Source organism: Lissotriton helveticus, chromosome 12 (assembly GCF_964261635.1).
Source record: "Lissotriton helveticus chromosome 12, aLisHel1.1, whole genome shotgun sequence".
NCBI lineage: Eukaryota > Metazoa > Chordata > Amphibia > Caudata > Salamandridae > Lissotriton > Lissotriton helveticus.
The window spans coordinates 646,466,224-646,485,549 of NC_136073.1; the positions used below are offsets into that span (position 1 = coordinate 646,466,224).

General features: G+C 49.8%; 1 protein-coding gene across 1 annotated transcript in view; it reads left to right on the forward strand.

The window, feature by feature from the left end:
• Positions 1 to 19,326, forward strand: part of WDR59 (WD repeat domain 59) — an 885,758-nt gene that overhangs the window by 200,907 nt on the left and 665,525 nt on the right. Inside the window, exon 8 of the mRNA XM_078670030.1 lies at positions 3,501 to 3,617. Coding sequence (XP_078526156.1) covers positions 3,501 to 3,617 — 117 coding nt within the window. The remainder of the gene's footprint in view (positions 1 to 3,500; positions 3,618 to 19,326) is intronic.

Below are 19,326 nucleotides of genomic sequence, written 5' to 3' on the forward strand. Positions count from 1 at the left end.
GTCTAATGTACAATTTCTCTTGAGGCGTAGTAATTCCCCATATGGAATATTATTATTTAAGGGTTTGGGGTGACAACTACTTGCTTCCAGTATAGAGTTTCCTGCTGTGGTCTTACGAAACAGCGAGGTACACATTTTACCCTCCTTGATGAAGACTTTAAGATCGAAAAAGTCAACTTCATTCGCACTTATATTGCCACTAAAATGCAAGTTTACAGTATTGTTATTCAAATGTTTTATGCAAGCTTCAGTCCTAGAACCCTTCCAGAAAACAAAAAGGTTGTCAAAATATCAACAGCTCGCGGTCAGAACGGTTATGCGCCTCCTAAGCACGATGACCTCCTGCAATGCCATAGCTCCCCATCCTAGAACACACATGTGTTAGTTGCAGCAATGCTTGGCTCAACAATGGTCCCAGGCGGAGGGTCATTGGGACAATCTAGTGTTGATCGCCCACCTCACTTATCTCTTTCTGCTGTGGTTTAACACTAACAACCTGTTGCAGGGGCGGCTTTTCCTTGAACCCAGTTCAGTAGAGGATTGTTTCAGCTGACGCCTCCCTTACAGGTTGGGGCGCACACTTACAAGATCTGACTATCGAGGGCCAGTGGGAACCTATTTATCAGGGCCTCTACATCAATTACCTGAAACTTCCATCAGTTCACCTAGCACTGAAGGCTTTCTTACCTCACCTAATGAACAATATGACTGCACACACAATATGACTGCCATTTAGTACCTTCAGGAACCGGGAGAGACACACTCTCCACAACCGTCTCTGCTAACCCAGAGGATTTGGTATTGGGCTCTCCGTCACAACATGAATGTGTTAGTGGAGTGCCTCCCGAGGATGAACAACTAATTTGCTGACGACCTCAGCAGCATGGGGCAACAAGTCCACGTGTGGGAACTCCATCGGCAAGTCCTCCTCTGCTTCTTTCACAGATAAAGTTGCCCACAGATAGACTTGTTGGAACAGCAGGAAACGGCAAATGCCCAAACTTCGTCTCCAGGTTCCCACACCAACAGTCCAGCTGCAATTCACTATGGATGAACTGGTCAGGGATATTTACCTACGCTTTTCCTCCTCTTCTCTTCTTCTATTTGTGGTTTAGAGGTTTGGCAAACATCACTCATTCTCATCCTCGTGGCGCCCACATAGGCCCGCAGCCCTGGTTCATGACTGTGCTCAAACTCTCTTTTGTTCCGCACGAGTGGTTACCCAACAAGCCAGACCTTCTCACACAGAATCATGGAGAAATCGGGTACCCAAATCCCTCAACCCTGTGATCTGTCTTTTGAGGTCATAGAATTTGGGTACCTTAATCTTCCACCTGAATGCATGAGCATTCTCTAGGAACATACAGACTACCACCTGCTCATACTAATCGGCCAAGTGGAAAAGATTTGTGTACTACTGGTACTCAGAGGATATTGATCCTTTTAATGCCACAGTGCAGGACATTGTCTGCTACTTACTCCTCTTGCAGGTTTCTGGTCTAGCCTTTGCCTCCATACGATTACATCTGACCACCGTGGCTTCCTGCCTTCAAATAGATAACGCATCTCTTGCTTCAGGATACCAGTCATTAAAGCGTTCATGGAGGGTCTTAAGAGGATAATTCCTCCCCGGGTTCCACTGGCACACTCGTGGAATCTCAACATGGAACTCCGATGACTCATTGGCCCTCCATTTGAGCCCCTCCACTCTTGCCCCTTCAGTTCCTCTTTCGGAAGGTGGCATTTCTGGTTCCTGTCAGTGAGCTTCGGGCATTAACCCTGGAAGAACCTTTCTTGCAAGTACATAGGGATAGGGTTGTCCTCCTAACTAACCCCAAATTCCTCCCTAAGGTAGTTCCTCATTTCCACTTTAATCAATCCATTTACCTTCCTATCTTTTTCCCCACAACCTGATTCAGTGCCTTAACGGGCTCTCCTTACTTTGGATGTAAAATGAGCCCTCATGACTATGTTGACAGAACTATCCCATTTAGGAAGGCACAACAACTTTTTGTGCTTTCTTCAATCCCCACAAATGGAAGTCCCTATCCAAGTGAGGTATTTCCAGACGGCTAGTTAAATGCATCCAGACATGCTATGCTAAAGCCGAAAGGACTCTGCCCACTCATCCCAGGGCATACTCTGCTTGGAAAAAAGGAGCCTCTATGGCCTTCTTGGGAACATCCCTATAGCTTATATATGCAAAGCAGCTACCTGGTCCACACCACAAACTTTCACAAAACTCTATTGTGTGCATTTTCTAGCCCCTCAACAAGCTAATGTGGGTCAGACAGTTCTCTGTACACTCTTTCAAACTTCTGCAACACTCACAGGCTCGCCACCTCTTTTTGGAAGGCTTGCTGAACAGTCTATGCACAGCATGTATATCTACAGTTACACATGCCTCAAACAAAAAATATTACTTACCCTATAAGCATTTGTTTGTGGCAAGCAGTGCTGTAGATTCACATGTGCCTACCCTTTTTCCTGGGCTCCTATGGCTGTTGCAGTATCTCTTACTATCTTTTTTCCTCGTATGCATGGACATCTCTCCATATATATTGCTGCGCTTCACATTCCATCCTCAACCGCTGAGCGGGAAAACAAACTGACGATGTCAGATGACCATGCGCGTTACCAGCAAGAGGAGGAGTCAGTACCTCGAAAGATGACTTTGAAGAAACAAAACTTGCCCACATACCGGCCCACCACTAGATGGCAGGAGTATGCACAGCATGTGAAACTACAACACTACATGCCACGACTAGATGCTTGCAGAGTAAGTAACATTTTCCTTTGCAAAGATCGAGTTACATGGTCACTGCTGATTTAATTCATTTTCAAAGTCCCCCCTTACCTGTTTTCAAAGGCTCCCTTACCTGTGTCCCAGTGGGTGAGAGCGTACCCACTGAGACACTTATACATTTAGTGCATAGAAGCTGGAGAGTATTGATGTGACTCAAATGCTGCCAAGTTCATGTATTAAAAATGCCAAAAAGCATCTAAGAGAGTAGGTAGAGAGCTTATTCATTAACAGAATAATACAGATAACCATAGAAAAGGATTTTTATCCAGTATGAAAAGTTTCACGATGAAATAAACATAATTCAAAGTGTGGGCTTGTACCCTTTATCAGCCTTTCTATACAATGTTGGAGGAGATTTTAGAGAGGATTGACATAGAGGAGTGGTACTTTTTAGTTAAAAATTTAGGATTGGGTGATAAGTGATTGTTCTGGTCATGGCACTTAATAGCAGAAAGTGATTATTTTTTTTGTTTAATTCTTTGTTGCCCTAAACTCTGCCCAATAGTGGCAACCTAAGGAAAACTACGCTTGATTCATTTTGTGACTCTTGTCGACTCTGAGAACAGTATAGCTGTGTGGTCTGAAATAGAGTACACAAAGCGGCATTTGTGTGGCAAAGGCATTGTTTTAGTCTTTTCTTTTGGGCTTTGATTGAATGGTTTGGTGTCAGTCCTAAATCTGCTTTCTGTTACAGAAACCCAGCACTGCTGTGGAATACATTGCAGCACACTTGTCCAAAATCCATGGATTGGATTGGCACCCCGAAAATGAACATATCTTGGCCACATCAAGCCAGGATAACTCTGTCAAGGTAAGGCTGCTGCCTGAGGAAGTGGTGTTATTTTGTCTTGTTTGCCACCGTTAGATTACATTTTCTCGACATTAGCAATATTGGTAAAGTGCTTGTGCAAAAACAGCACATTGTTCACCAAGGCACACAAGGATGGACACCACATAAGAGAAACAAGCTTTGGTAAAGCCAAATAGGTATCACCTATGTGAGCTTTATTGACTTTGCCAATGTCTTTTAGTCGTGTTGTGTAGCAGCGTGGCTGCTGTTCAGCATGACTTAAAAGTTAGTGGTATAGAGAAGAGTATCGTAGAGTGGAGTCACATAGAATGGCATGGCATAGATTATATTGGCATAGAGTGGACTGGTGTAGAGCGGATTTGGCATAAAGTGGCTTAGAGTGGATTGGCGCAGAGTGGCGTAGAGTGGCATAGAATGGGGTAGAGTGGTGTGGCACAGGTTAGAGTGTGGAGGGGACTGGTGTTGAGTAGAGTGGAGTAGAATGGGGTAGCATGGTGTGGAGTGGCTTGTATTGGAGTAGAAATGAAATTAAATGAAATGAAAATTATATTTATATAGCGCATAGTCTACCCTGAGGCCTCGCAGCGCTTTAGCTGAAATCAGAAGGGCGGCAGGATAGGGTGCTAACAAGCTCTTCCGAACAAATGAGTTTTTAAAAGCTTTCTAAATGCCAGCAGATTGTTGTTCTCTCTAAGGGCAAGAGTAAGGGAATTCCATATTCTCGCAGCATTGTGTGAGAATAAGCGGCCACCCCAGCGAGCTTTGTTTATCTTAGTAGTGGTGGCCAGATGTAACGAGCTGGCGCGGAGAGCTCGGAGGGGGAGGTAGGGAGTGGCTAGAGAGTACATTATGGCTGGACCTGTTCTGCGTATAGCTTTCTGGACCAGACACATGGCTTTAAATTGTACCCTAGCTGCCACAAGAAGCCAATGTAGCTTCCTCAGGGCAGGTTTGGCCGATTGCCAGCGTGGAATTTGGAAAAGCAGTCGGGCCGCACAGTTTTGGGTGACCTGAAGTTTGTTGATCGCGGCCACCGGAGCTCCCAGGCAAAGAGCATTACCGTAATCCAGGCGAGAGAGTATCAGGGCCTGAACCATGGTTCTCCTAGCCTGGAACGGAAGCAGAGGGAGAACTTTCCGGAGCATTCTCATCAGCCCAAAACAGGTAGATGAGGTTTTGGTGGCCTGGAAAGTGAAGTCAAGTGATTTATCTAGCCAAACTCCCAAGCTTTTTATCTGTGGTTTGGGAGGGGGGGGGGGGCTAGACACGTAGGCCAGATGGGGGCCAAAATAGTAGGTGAGGGGTTGCCCAGTAGCATGATTTCCGTCTTTTCCCCATTTAATCTGAGGCAGGAGGATTCCATCCATCTGGCCACTGCCTCTAAACAGGGGCTCAGAGTGCTAGACGACCCCTCAGCATGGTTCAATGAGACCACAAGCAGAGTGTCGTCTGCATAGGTGACAATTCGAACGCCAAATGGATGGACTATCTCCGCTAGGGGCCTCATGTAAACATTAAAAAGTGTGGGGCTCAGGGCAGAGCCCTGGGGAACCCCACAACTGAGTGGCTGCTTGGTGGATACAACCTCTCCTTCAAAGACCTGAAAGAAGCGTTCGTCCAGGAAGGAAGTAAGCCATGTCAGGGCCGCGCCCGACACTCCCATGCCATTGAGTCGATGTAATAAAGTGGCATGGTTAACCGTGTCGAACGGGGCGCTGAGATCTAATAGTATGATGGCTGCTTTTCCTCCCCGGTCCAGCACAGTTCATGTTTCTTCGGTCACTGCCAGCAAGGCTGTCTCAGTCCGATGTTGGGTACGAAATCCCGTCTAGGAAGCACATAACAGATCGTTGGATTCTAAGTAATCCACTAGGATGTTGTTTTTTTTTTTTAAAGACTTTTATTCGGCACCAAATAGAATGCACAGTAGGTTACAACAAACCAGAACAATAAATGCGTATTATTGGACGATGCCATACACGTCAATTGAAGAAGGGCTCTGCAGGAGCGGGATAGTTCAGGCATGGTTGATCAGAAATACAGAGTGCCATTTTCCAATATAGGAGAATTATAAAGTCAAAAAAAAATAAACAAAGTGCAATAAAAACAAGAAATACATAATACAGCAAAGGAAAATAAATCAACAAGCATGCGAGAGTCAAGAAGGCAAGTCGGGCAGCACAATTACAGGTAAGTAGTGAGAACGCCGTGGTGGCCTAGGACATAGCTCACGCATCTCGCTACAGGTCCACCATCACAGGTCTCTCCTCAGTAAGGAGCGAAACTCCACCGGTGACAAGCATCATACATTGAAACACATCAGATCTCATGCCCACACCCCACCCTCCCATCTAAGTCAAACCACAGCGCCGAGCCAAAAGTGGTGAGTGTGACATCCGATGGCATCGGGCGGGCGGAGGGGCCGCTCACAGCCTAACCCACCCCCTCCGGGACAATGGAATGAAGGGATTGGGACTGCGCCTTCTGGGTCAATTTCTCGACATAGCTGCGGTACGGCCCCCATATGTCTGTCGGACGGGAGGCCGAAGGGAGCAAGGCCGAAAACTCCACGCTGTTAACATTGCAGTGGGCCACACTCCTCAGCCATGCGGCAACCGTCGGAGCGCGGCGCGCGCCCCAGAGCAGCGCAACCTCCCTCTTGGCAAGAAGGAAGCACAAGGAAGCAAGCCTACGGAGAGGTTGTGGGAAGTTAGTCACATAGCCCAATAAAGCAATTTCGGGGGTGGGATGTAGTGTCAAGCCCAGTATTTCACCCAAGACCCGGTGGACATCCAGCCAGTAGGCGTGTATCTTCGGGCACGTCCAAGACAGGTGGGCAAAGTCAGCATGAGGAGAGGCGCACCTAGGGCAACTGTGTGGTCTGGCAGCGTCTATTTTATGGGCAAGCGCGGGGGTGTGATACATCCTTCGTAGAAACTTGAAATGAAGAAGCTTGTGCCTACTATTCATGGACACTGTCTTGGTAACAGCGCAGCATGCCTCCCACTGGTCATCAGTAATCGGGTTGCCCAAGTCCCTCTCCCACGCAGCGCGCACCGCGGTGTCAAAAGAGGGAAGAGATGTCATACACAGCTTGTATAGTCGCGACACTACGTGAGCGCTCGTTTGGGATTGTATGATGAACGTGAGTGCCGGGTCCTCGGGCGGTGACAGTGGGAACGTCGGGAATTCAGCGCGCAGCATGGAGCGGAGCCTGGCCAGGGTGAACGCATCCATAAACGAGCGGTCCTCGAAGCGGGGATCCTCCGTCAACGAGAAGGCATGTCCCTCAGGGAACAGATCGCCAATAGTGTGCAGTTGGAACTTAGACAGTGTGCGGTCAACTATCGCCTCACCCGTGATGGGGAGCCAGTGAGGGTTGGGGAGAGGGAGCGAGGGAGAGTACAACTTGTCCATGCGGAGTAGTCTCCGTAACTTATCCCAGGCCCAGCTAGTCGTGGAGACCGGCTGAATGTCCTGTGGATCGCGGGGAAGTCCCTTGGGAAGTATGGAACAAAGCGGCACCGGAAGAGCCATATCGGCCTCAGGTCGCAAGAAGGGGATCCTGGCATCCGGGTGGAACCAGGAGTGCGCGTACGAGCATTGCGCCACCAGGTAGTAAAGGTGAAAGTCCGGCATCCCGAACCCTCCTCGTTCATAAGGTAAGGTTAACGTGCGCCAAGCCACACGAGGGTGTTTGCCGCCCCATACCAGGCGCAGCAGGGCAGAGCGAAGCTGTGCAAAGAAAACCTTGGTCAGAGGGATCGGGATATTAGTGAACAAGTATAAGAATCGAGGGAGGACAACCATCTTGACAATGGCAATCCTTCCAGCCATGGACAGCGGAAGACGGAGCCAACGCTCCGTACTCTCCTCCAAAAAATCCAGGGCGCGCCCATAATTCAGTCTCACAATGGATACCGCATCCAGGTGGATGTGTATTCCAAGGTATTTGACCGAATCGGTGCACCACTCCAAAGGGAAGGGGCAATCCCATCGCGCCGTGGAGGGTGTCAAGGGAAAGATGAGCGACTTGTGCCAATTAATCTTCAGGCCAGAGTATGAGCCGAATCGTGCGATCTCATGGATCAAGGGTTCCAAGTTCGTACTAGGGGTGCGGACATACAGGACTGTGTCGTCCGCATATAAAGAGACAAGTAGAGGACCCGTGCGGAATTGTAGACCTCTGTGGAGGTGCTTCTCCTGAAAATGATGGACTAAAGGGTCCATTGCCAGAATATAAAGGAGTGGGGACAGCGGACAGCCCTGCCTGGTACCTCGGGAGAGCGCAAAGTTTTTAGTTATGGTGCCGTTTAAACGGATACGTGCCGTGGGAGCAGTGTATAGCAATTCCACCGTGGCCACATACATCGCAGGCATTCCCATTCTGCGCATGATGGATAAAAAAAAGGGCCATTCCAGTGTATCGAACGCTTTCTCAGCGTCTAGGAAGACCGCAGCAGCCGGGACGGAGGGGTCAATTTTATGTAGAACCGAGAACAGCGTACGGAGGTTGAGGGAGGTGGACCTGTGGGGGACAAAGCCGGATTGAGCCGGCGCGACCAGGGAATCTACAAGAAGCGCCAAACGGATAGCTAGGGCTTTCGCTAGGATTTTATAGTCAAGGTTGAGGAGGGACAGGGGGCGGTAAGAGCTACAGTGGGAGGGATCACGGCCCGACTTGGGAAGCAGAACTATGACTGCCTCACGGAGGGTGGGGGGGAGCACGCCCGTCTCCAACGCCTCCGCATAGACCTCCATCAAGCGTGGCACCAGCTCTTCTTTGTACTCCTTATAAAAATCGGCAGTAAACCTATCCAGGCCAGACGCAGAGGAGCACCTCATCGAGTCTATAGCCTCAATTATGTAGTCCGGGGTGATGGGATCCGCCAGAAAGTCTTGCATATGTTTCTCGAGGTAGACCATGGCTATTTCGTTAAGGTAGGGCCCTGGGTCGCAGTTGGCATCAGTTAGCGATGAAGTGTAAAGACGGGTGTAGTAGGCTAGAAAGGCATCGCAAACATCGGGAGTGGAGTAGTGTCTAGTGCCCTGAGCGTCGTAGATGTCGGTTATGTACGCCGCTTGGTATGGCGGGCGGAGCATCTGCGCCAGCAACTTGCCCGGTCTTTCCCCCTCCCCATACTGTCGCGCTGTGTAGTGTTTACCCAGAAATCGGAGCTCTCTATCCGCAGCGTCCCTAAAGTCTAGCAGGAGTTCTAGGCGCCTGGCCTCCCGGTCCGGGGAGGGATCCCCAAGTATCTCCCTATCCAGTGCTGAGAGGTCGGCCTCTAGGCGGGTTAGAGTGGTGCGAGTGTCACGAAGGGCCCCAACATGTTTGGCGATACAGACCCCTCTGATGGTAGCCTTAAAACCCTCCCACAGTGTTGCCCAGGAGGCCACCGAACCCGTGTTAATGTCAAAGTAGTCATCAATGGCTGTGCGGACCTCCTCCGTGAAAGTCGGGTCAAGCAAGGCCTTGCTTGGGAAACGCCACTGTCTCTCATACCCTCCCAGTCTCGGGACTGCCAGTGTCAGTACCACCGGTGAGTGATCGGACAGAGTGCGCAGGGGCGTGGAAAGGGAGCGCATCCAACCGGCCACTCCTGGAGAGAGCAGCCAGTAGTCGATTCTGGTGCTGGTGTTATGGTAGCCTGAGTGGTGTGTGTACGCAGGGGATTGTGGGTGCGCCCTGGCCTCGACGTCAATTAGGGAAAAGTGGGAGCAGATGTCCGCCATCACTGCGCGGGAAAGAGGTTTGCAATCAGGGGAGAGGGAGGTGCTGTCCCTGTCGGGGGTCATCAAGAGGTTAAAGTCACCCCCCAACGCCAGTAAGTCAATGTCAGAGCGAAGTAGCAGAAGCTGTATGTGTTGAAAAAAGGCAGGGGAGTCGACATTAGGGCCGTACACACACGCCAAGGCTATTTTATACCCATGCAGCATTCCAGAGACAAGCACAAACCTACCCTCTTCGTCAGTCATGCTATCGAGCAAAACAAAGGGAACACGATTATGAACCAGTATCGCCACCCCTCTTGCGTATCTACTATAACATGACAACACCCTATGCGCACCCCAACCCTTAGCCAGAGACTGAGTGTCCGAAGGCAACAAATGGGTTTCCTGCAGGAACAGCACATCTACCCTGTGGCGCACAGCATAGTTCAGAACCTGTCTGCGCTTCCGTGTGGTGTTCAGACCACGGACATTCCAAGTCATCATCGTTAGCATGGAGGGGCCAGCCCTAAGACCTATCCCGGCCATGGCATCACATCAAGAATGATCAAGAAAACAGCGTATTCGGCAAGCCCGGCCAATGAGTCTCGCAAGAAGATGCAACCAAAAAAAAAACACAAATACAACACACAACCCATCCCCCACCCGCCACCCAGCCTCCCGACATCCCTAGGAAGGCAGACCCCCATCAAAGGGAAAAACACAGCAAAAATTGACATGTATGAAAACCACAATTGCAAGAAGTACAGATTCGGAAAAAGAAAAAAAAAAAACAAACCCTTAAAGCAAGTGAACAAGCAGGCGTACACCTTGGGGGGTAGCAACGCCTCGCCACGCGGGCCATCCGGCAGAGCGAACACTATAGCAACGGTCGTGCAACAAACCAGAAAGAAAGAACCATTAATTCCATATCGGATAGCATACAAAGAGGAGAAGAGTCAGGAGAGTCAGCCTCTGTCCGCATCCGCAAAAAGGTCGGCGCTGGACTGCGTGTCAGTGCGCGGGGGAGAATGCCCTCCAGAGCCAGAGGGGGACGAGGAGCGTCGCCGCTTGTAGCCGGCACAAAAGTCCTGCGCCTCAGCCGGTGAGTCAAAAATGCGGAATCTTCCATCCGCTTCCACCTTCAATCTCGCAGGATAGAGCATGGCGTACTTCAGGCCAAGGTTACGGAGAGCGGATTTGACGCTAGTGTACTTTCGACGCGCCTCCTGCACCATGAGCTTGTGATCCGGGAAAAAAGACAACTTGCTGCCCTGCCACTGCACGTCTCCCGCCTCACGTGCAGCGCGGAGTGCGGCGTCACGATCGCGAAAGTTCATGATGCGAGCTATTATAGGCCTGGGTGGAAGACCAGTGCGGGGCTTGGGCCCCAGTGACCTGTGGGCGCGCTCGACAACAAAGCCAGCAGTGAAGGTGTCTCTCCCAAAGAGCTCTATGAGTAGGTGCTCCACAAATGTGTCAAACCGGCCAGTAGCAGTCGTCTCCGCAACGCCCAAAATGCGAATATTATTGCGCCGGCTACGCGCTTCCAAGTCCTCATTCTTGATGGCCACGGTTTTAAGGATGGTTTCAACCCTCTCCAGCCGCTTCAGGGACTTCGCAGCCCCATCCTCAATGTCCGAAATTCTGGACTCCGCCAAATCAAGCCTACGGTCATGGGCCTGCACTGCAGTGGACATGTCTGAAAGACGCTGGTCCAGGGCATCAAACCGAGTGTCCAGCGCCTTGAAGCCAGCGCGCATCTCCCCCATCATGGCGGCCATCATCGCTGTGGCGTCCCCCGCCTCCGTTGTGCCAGCGGCCCCAGTGGCCGGTCCCGGCGGAGGGTCAGTGTCGGGGAGAGGGGGCTTGTCAAACGTAAGCTTCCGTTGGTTTGGGTCCTTCTTGCTCATCTTCAAGGCCGGAGTGGTGGCTGTAGCGGAAATGGAACGCAGCGCCAACACACAGGGCAGGCGGTAACAGGAGGGCAGCAGGTCCGAGCCTCGGCGACCTCCAGAGGAGAGAGTACTGGTGGAAAGCGGCAAGTGAGGGCTGCAGAGGATCTGTCCACAAAGATAGCGCCCTGGAGCCTGGCAGCAGTCAACAGCAGCGTGCAGGGAGCAGGAGGATTGCAGTGAGGACCAGGAGTAGGCAGTGTCGCAGGTCCAAACTCAGCGATCTGCAAGGCAGGGAGCGACCCTCTCCTGAAGTGAGGTCAGGAGGAAGGGGGGGAACAGCCGTCCCGCCAGGCGCGAGTGGGGCAGGGTCGCCGGAAGCCACCGGCGGGCGCCGCCGGCAATCGCGGCCGCCCTGAGCCCCGAGTCCCACCGTCCCCAGTCAAGCGCCCCCGCCGGCCGCCCAAGGAACCCCCGCACCAGGCCACCAATCGAGGCCCCGGTCACAGCGCGCTCACAGGCCAAGGGCCCCGGAGCGCGACAGGAAGCAGGCGCCCCAACCGGGGAGAGGGCACGGAGGTAGGGGAGCACGGTAGGGGGCCCCGCGGGTGCAGCAGAGAACCCGAGGCCCGGCAGGCGAGAGCCGAGCCGCGTCCGCCCAGAGCACCAGCCCCAAGGGGAAGATGGCGCCGAGGTCCTGAGGCCTCGCTACCCCTACGCCCCACTCACTGCCGAGGCCGCTCCCAACGATGGAATCAGGCTCCGGAGGCACCAGGCTGCATCAGGAGGCTCCGCAGGTAAGTTGCCGCAGGATAGGCGGGCGGATCATGCCGTGTTCGTCTCCGCCGGGAGCCCGCCTGGAGGAGCTTCACCAAAGTGCGGCCATTCCGCTCTCCGCCGTGGCCACGCCCCCCCAATCCACTAGGATGTTGTTAATGTGCTTCTCGAGCAGTTTGCTCTTCCAGGGTAACAGGGAAATAGGGCGAAAGTTAGCTAAGTTGCTTTGGTCCAGATTGGGCTTTTTTAAGAGGGCCCTGACCATTGCACATTTCCAAGATGTCGGAACTGTGCTCGAGATGATTGAGGTGTTAAGAACATTAAGAATGACTGGACGGATTGAGTCAATGACTGAAGTGAGGAACTGTGGCGGTGCTGGGTCTCTAGGGGATCCTGAGGTAACTTTAGGAATTATTTTATCTAAAGAGACAGAGTCTAGGAGGGTAAATTTTTCCAGCATACAGGAGACCGGTATGCTGGGGTTCACTATTGTCGCAGCATCAGGGTCAGTTCTATCAGAGGCAAAAGCTGAATAGATGGTCTGAATCTTCTGCTAGAAAAAAGTTGCTAAATTATTACAACGGGCAAGTGCCCCATCTAATGGTGCTCGCTCTGGGGGAGGGGAAATCAAAGATTTGACTATCAAGAAAATGTCCTTAGGAGCATTTGCAGCTGAATTAATTTTTGTTTCATAAAACTGGGCTTGAGCAGCCTTGATTTCGGTTTTATATAGCCTAATTGCGGCTCTATAGTCTGCCTTCTTCTGCTGTGAGCGATCTTGCCTCCAGATCCTTTCTAATTTACGGCATGATTGTTTCATGTCCCTTAATCTAGAAGTATACCAAGGGGCTACTTTTTGCCTCTTTATACAATGCAAGGGTTCCTTCGGGAGGACTGAATCAAGGGAGTTATGGATCCAGTTGTCAAAATTAGTACTGGCTGTGTCAGGATTAGAGGCCTTCAGAGGTTTAAGTTCAGCAAGCGCAGATTCCCATTTGGTGGAAGAAAGTTTAGACCACTTTCTTCCCCAGTGTTTTTTAGGTTCTTGGACGGGAGGGGGATTCCCCGTTACCCAAGTGAGGGGTATTAAATAGTGGTTCAGTGTTTAAATTGTCCAGATTGCTATACACGTGATCTAAAAGATGTCCTTTGTTATGTGTTGGAAGAAATCCCTTTTGAGCCAGATCAATCGCTTGAAAGCTCAGACGAAGACTGTTGGCGGCGGAATCAAGTGGATCATCTAAATGCAAATTTAGATCGCCCAGCACTGTAAAATTCGCCGAGGTGAGCACTAGGTTGGCGACTAGGTCAGCCATGTTCGAAATGAACTGACCTAGCGTTCCGGGTGGTCGATAGACCAGAAGGCCTGTAAGGGTGTTAGTAGAAGATAATTCTAACGAAAATAACAAGCTTTCACAGACTGATGTTGTAGTAGGGGTAATACGACATTTATATCGCTCTCTATAGATAATGGCTAAACCACCTCCTCTGCCCATGTTTCGGTCAGATCTCTTTATAGTATAGCCTTGAGGGGTTGCCCATACTGTGGCTGGATCGGCTTCCAGTTGGAGCCAAGTCTCCGTTAGGAAGAGTACATCGGGCTTGTACTCTTCTATTAGATGGGCCAACTCTGTTTGGTGTTTGGGCAATGATCTACAGTTGAGGAGAAGCATCCTCCATGTGCTGTAGGTGGGATGTCTCCCTATGGTATTAGATGGTAGTTCCCAGTTGCAGTAAGCACAGTTGGTCATAATGCCCGAAAGGCGCATGGAGTGCAGACATTTAGAGTTAACGACTGTTCTTAACTCATGCAAGGATGGAGAATCATAAGTGATTAAGTTACCAGCCGTATTGTCAGGGATCCTGGGATCTGGGCACAGCTGGGCGCGGACTGGCGCAGACTGGCTTCTCTTAGGCGCCTCTTCGGCACTTCTACGGCGCTCCCGCTGCGCGGTGATGACATGTGGCCTAAATAGATTGGGTTCGTGTAAAGACTGGAGCGTCACCCTGCAAAGATGGCCGCCCGCTAGAGTAGAGTAGAGTGGAGTGGCATAGGGTGGTGTAGAGTGGTATTGTATGAAGTGGTGTAGAATTACACAGAGTAGAGTGGCTTAGAGAAATACAGCTGTGGGCCTAACTAAAGCATCAATAGAGACGGCAGATAGGTGAAAGCAACATAAATAAGAAGCCATAAGCTTGTATTAAAAGGAGGAAATCACAATGCACATCCAGGAATAATACTTAAATGCTTATGAAATAACAAAAGAAATTGTGTTTTGCAAAAAATACAAGGAAGAACACATCTACTTTGTCCATGCTGCAGGGAGGAGCTAACAGAAGAAAGGAAGGAAAGTGTACAGGGAACTAAGCAGTTGAAAGATTGCAAATGGGAGTGACAATGAAAACAACTAATGGTATGCTGTGGACAGGTTGTAAGGCCAATGAATTGTAAGCAATACATTTCACAGCATGGCACATGCCCTGTGCAGGCAAGAGCTAAAAAGGGAATGAACAAAGGAAACTGTGCAAGGTGAACCTTCCGACATGCTCCTTTTCCCAGCCATACTGGATCATAGAAACATATGATCTTTCTTACAACATGCCTGTGACCCCTCCCCCCCTCTCCTCCCCGAGGCGGAATTGGACTGGCCTTCAGAAAAGGAGAACTCTGCTGCTAAAAGCTGCCACTGCAGCCATCGCTGACAAACTGCAGCAATTTCCTTGTGAGAGACAGAGGGTGAGCCGGCATGCACAAACAAACCATGCGGAAAACACATTGACATATAGAGGCCTCCTCTGAATCATTGAACACTAAAACTTGCCGGATAGGGGTTGAACTGGGTAGCTCAAAATAGAGGACCCGGACGAGGGGGTGGGGGATGGAGGTGGGTGACAATGACGTCTGTGTGAAGTAAGGGGTTATGGGTGGGCGACCAACCTTTCCGAAGTTGGGGAAGTGGCTAGTTCTAAACTCACGCACAGGAAATGTGGGGAGGAAGGATCATTTGAGGATGTTTGTTCCATATTTTAGTAAATCTGAAGTTCACACACTAGAACAACACAACACGCAGAAGCAGATCACAATCCAAGGCACCTTCTTTACCTTCACATTACATGTGTGGTTCGATGGTGAAACCTGATGTACACTCTACCCCGCTGAGCATCCTTTCCTGATATGATAATGGCCTGGCCAAAAAGATTAAAAAGAGAGGTGGTGGCCCAGTATATTCCCCAACAGGAATCTGGGGTGGTGCTGCTACATGAGTATCCTGTCCTGGGAGCACACTGTAGTTGCTTCTAGTGGACCCCCCGTGTATCAGTAGCACATGCAGGTTTCACCAGGACATCATGGGAGGTGGCAATTTTAATGACTTCTGACTCCAACCCCAGAGAGTAACTCAGCAGCTAAATAATAACTCCCAAATTGAGTCATTTGAGGTTTACCACAGGCCAACTGAAGTGTTCCATTTGATAAAAGAAGAGGCATATATTCCAAGTGCTCTCCTCTTGGGGCAGGCTTTGAAACAAATGAGTTCTGTGTGTCTCATAATGGAACAGACCTATTTTGTTGTGCCTTCACCCTGCTCTGTACCATGTGCACGGACTGTTTATTCACTGCAAGCATGTTTGAATCATTATGCCAATTAAAATCTTGCTGCGTTTGCTGGGAATCCAGTAAAACATTGGATGCCAGTTTTGCATCTTGCCTATTGACAGCTGTAGCTGTATTGTCGGGCTAATGGAATCTAAAAGAAATTAGATTATATTAATAATAACTTTACTTACAGAATAGGGCTTTGATTTATTGGGGTATCATGAGATGTTGGGCCAACCCATAGGAAAGCATTCATACAGTGAGGCAATGGGCCAGCTCTTTTTATTTGCTCTTATATTGACTGAGAGTGTCAGTCTTATCTTGGATCAGCTCACAGGACAGACATTTGATAATTACATTGTCAAATACCTTGAATAATGGCAATTTGTCTGTGCACATTAGTCTAGGATTTCATAAGGCATGAAGAATTGGCGAATTTCTCTGCTATAGTGAGCTTTTTTTGTTCATCCTTTGTTGCAGCATAGTTAGATCTGATGTTGCTATGTAAGATGTTGCTTTTATAAGTAGTTGTAATTTTGTGCTGTGTGCTTCATTGCAAAACACATTATATTTTACTGTTTAAGTATTGCACTTGCCTGCCAAATATTAGAGCAGCGCATAGCATGTATCCTGTAAAAAGAAATGGGTTAATTTTCATGATGTTATAATATAAACGTAATCTGCACCGAACATAGTAATCTTTTAAACAAATTTTTATTGTGTCAAAAGTCACATACATTGCAGAGCTCCTTAACCCAGGACACACCTGCCAAAGTAAACATTCCGAATCATTTTCAATGACATTTGGGATACACATTTTCTTTATCATCACTTTTGTAGAACAAGTAAACAGAAACACATTGCCCCCTCCCTCCCCCCTTGCATGAACTCACTACTGCGTCTTAGTCGCCCCTGCATTCCCCGGTCTCACATATACAATTCCTCGCTGTCCCCCAAGTCACTACCCCAAGGGTCCAGGCAACACCATAGATCCTGATATGTCCATCTGAGGCAATGGGTCCAAGTCTAGGCCTCAATAAACTGCCCATCTCTTCCAAATTTTGGGGTGTTTTTGTGGGCAACCATTGGCCTTAAATATTGGGATCTCCATCCCCATGCAGAAGTCTAGTTCAATCTTCTAGGCAGTGAGAGAGGGCAGAGTTGTCGCCTTCTACCCCCTTACTATGTCCCGTTTTGCTAATGTCAGTCCCAGCAGCAACAGGTGTCGCTTGAAGAAGTTACCTCCCATACACTCTGTAATGTGTAGAAGTATAGTCTGGGGGAGAAGGGGAGTTCCCACCCCAACACATCTGCCAAACAGGCCATTACCCCCATCCAGAATTAAGTGAGTGCTGTACAGTGCCAGGTGGTGTGCATCAAGGACCCCTCCTCTCGGCCACAGCGCAGACCTATCGGGGATTGGACCAGGCCCGCCCTCCATAACCTAAGCCTGGTATAGTATACCCGGTGAAGGTATTTGAATTGAATGAATGAGACACGATCGCATCGCTATTGTTGCTTCTCTAGGAGACGCCAGTGCCTCCATCCAGTCTCCCCATCTAGCAGGCCAATATCCTCTGCCCAAGCTTCTCTGAGTTTATCTCATGGATTGGTGCTATGCGTCACCAGGGACTGATAAATCTTTGATATTTTGTGGTCCTGCATATCACCCTTGAACACCTTGGCTTCTACCGGGCTAAATTCAGGGAGCACTTCTAGTCCCGAGACGCTGGGATGAATGGCATACCGAAATTAAAGGTATTTATAAAACTGAGTTTCCGGCATCTGGTACTCATGTTGCAGATCTTGGAACGACTTCAATTTCATGCTTCCCATTACTTCTCCTAGAGTCGAAATGCCAATATTGTCCCACCCCCGGAACCCGGATAACGCAGCTATCTGCTGCGGAAAATGACCGTCATGCCACAGTGGAGTTTCCCTGGTCAGCTTATTCTATCACCTATTTCTGCGGAGGGATTGTTTCCATACTTGGAAGACCACCTTCATAGCTGGTGGGAGAGAATTGTGCAACGTCGCAGAGTACAAAATAGTATGTAGAGTGGAATCCCCCTTATACTGTCGTTCCACTGCGTAGGGGGGGTCCTTCCGATCCCCATACCACCATTCATTCAGCACCAGTAGATGCGAGGCCAGGTAGTGTGATTGGACATCTGATGTAGCCACCCCCCACAATAAGTAGAGTGAAAACAGGTCCGCAGCGCTACCCTGGACCCCCCCGCACACAGGAATTGCCCTAACGCCTCGTTGACTTGAAGATACCACATAGGAGATACGGGGTAAGGATGGTTCTGTAGCTGATACAGCAGACGCGGCAGCAAAACCATCCTAAAGATGTAGAGGGGCATATATGACCAGTTTTTCATCTTTCTCGCACACATGTGCCCATACTGGTGCTACCTTGCTGTCCCATGCCACTTTCGGAGACTCTGATATGAAAACTCCCAGGTATATCACACCCACCGATGTAACCTGGACTGCCGAGGCCCAAGGCCCCAGGTCTGTACTCCCTCCCAGTGTCCACAGTGTAGATTTACGGGGGTTTATAAATAGCCCAGACGTTTCCCCAAAGATTTACATGATGCCCAACAACCTCAGTTATGTCCTATTAATATCCGTTATGAAGAATAGGACATCGTCCAAATATAGAGCGATACATTCGGAGAGCCCTTGGTCCCATTCAAAGCCCGCCACTTTCGCATCCATTCTCACCCACGCCGCCAGGGGTTCCATGGCCAAAGCGAAGAGGTATAGGGACAACTGACACCCCTGGCGAGTGCCCCTACCAAATGTAAACGCAAAGGAGGTGGATCCAGCAACCCAAATTGACGCTGTGTGGTCTGTATATAGCAGCTTTAGATATTACAGGAAGCGGGGACCTATGTTCAGTCGATCCAATAATACAAACAAGTAGACCCAACTAAACCTCCCCTCTACTGTTCTGCTCCAATTCTAATAAGTGGGCACCCGACCGCAGAAGCGATTCCCGTCGGATTCGGCGGGCAGCCGCACAGTGTGAGATGTCCACCCCCCTAAGGGTAGGCTTCATAGCCTCCCATAGAGTCGCCACCTCTGTTACGGTACCCAGGTTTGTATCCAGGTATTACTCTATTGCCTGCTCCATGTGCTCCCGATACTGTTCATCTTGCAGATGCCAGGGGGATAAATGCCAACAAAAAGCCTGCTTCTTGGGGCCCAGCTGAATCGTCAATATCACCTGCGAGTGATCAGACAAACGCCTCTGGAGAATCTCTACCGCCCTTACCCATCCTACAGCGCACAGCTGCACAAATATATAATCAAGGCGGACATAGGACTCATGGGTTGTCGAGAGTTATGTATAACCCAATTCCTCGTGATGCAGTTCCCTCCATGTCTCCACCCAGTCACCAATGCGTTCAGTTTGGTACCATGTGGGATAGCGGGGTGTCTTTCCGCCCTCTATCTGTCTGTGGTCAGATTCATAACATCCTTCCTGTCACCTCCTACGATCACTAGCCCCTCTGGGATATCAGCCCACCGTGACGTAAGGTGCTCCACCAACGCCCATTGCAGGGGCGGGGAGGCATACACATACCCTAAAACCACTTGTTCCTCGTATATGGTCCCCTGGATAAATACATATCTCCCCTGGGTGTCCGTCCATTCCTTGATATGTTTATAGGGACTCTACGGTGGAGCAGAATCCCAACCCTCCGGGATCCCCTGGTGA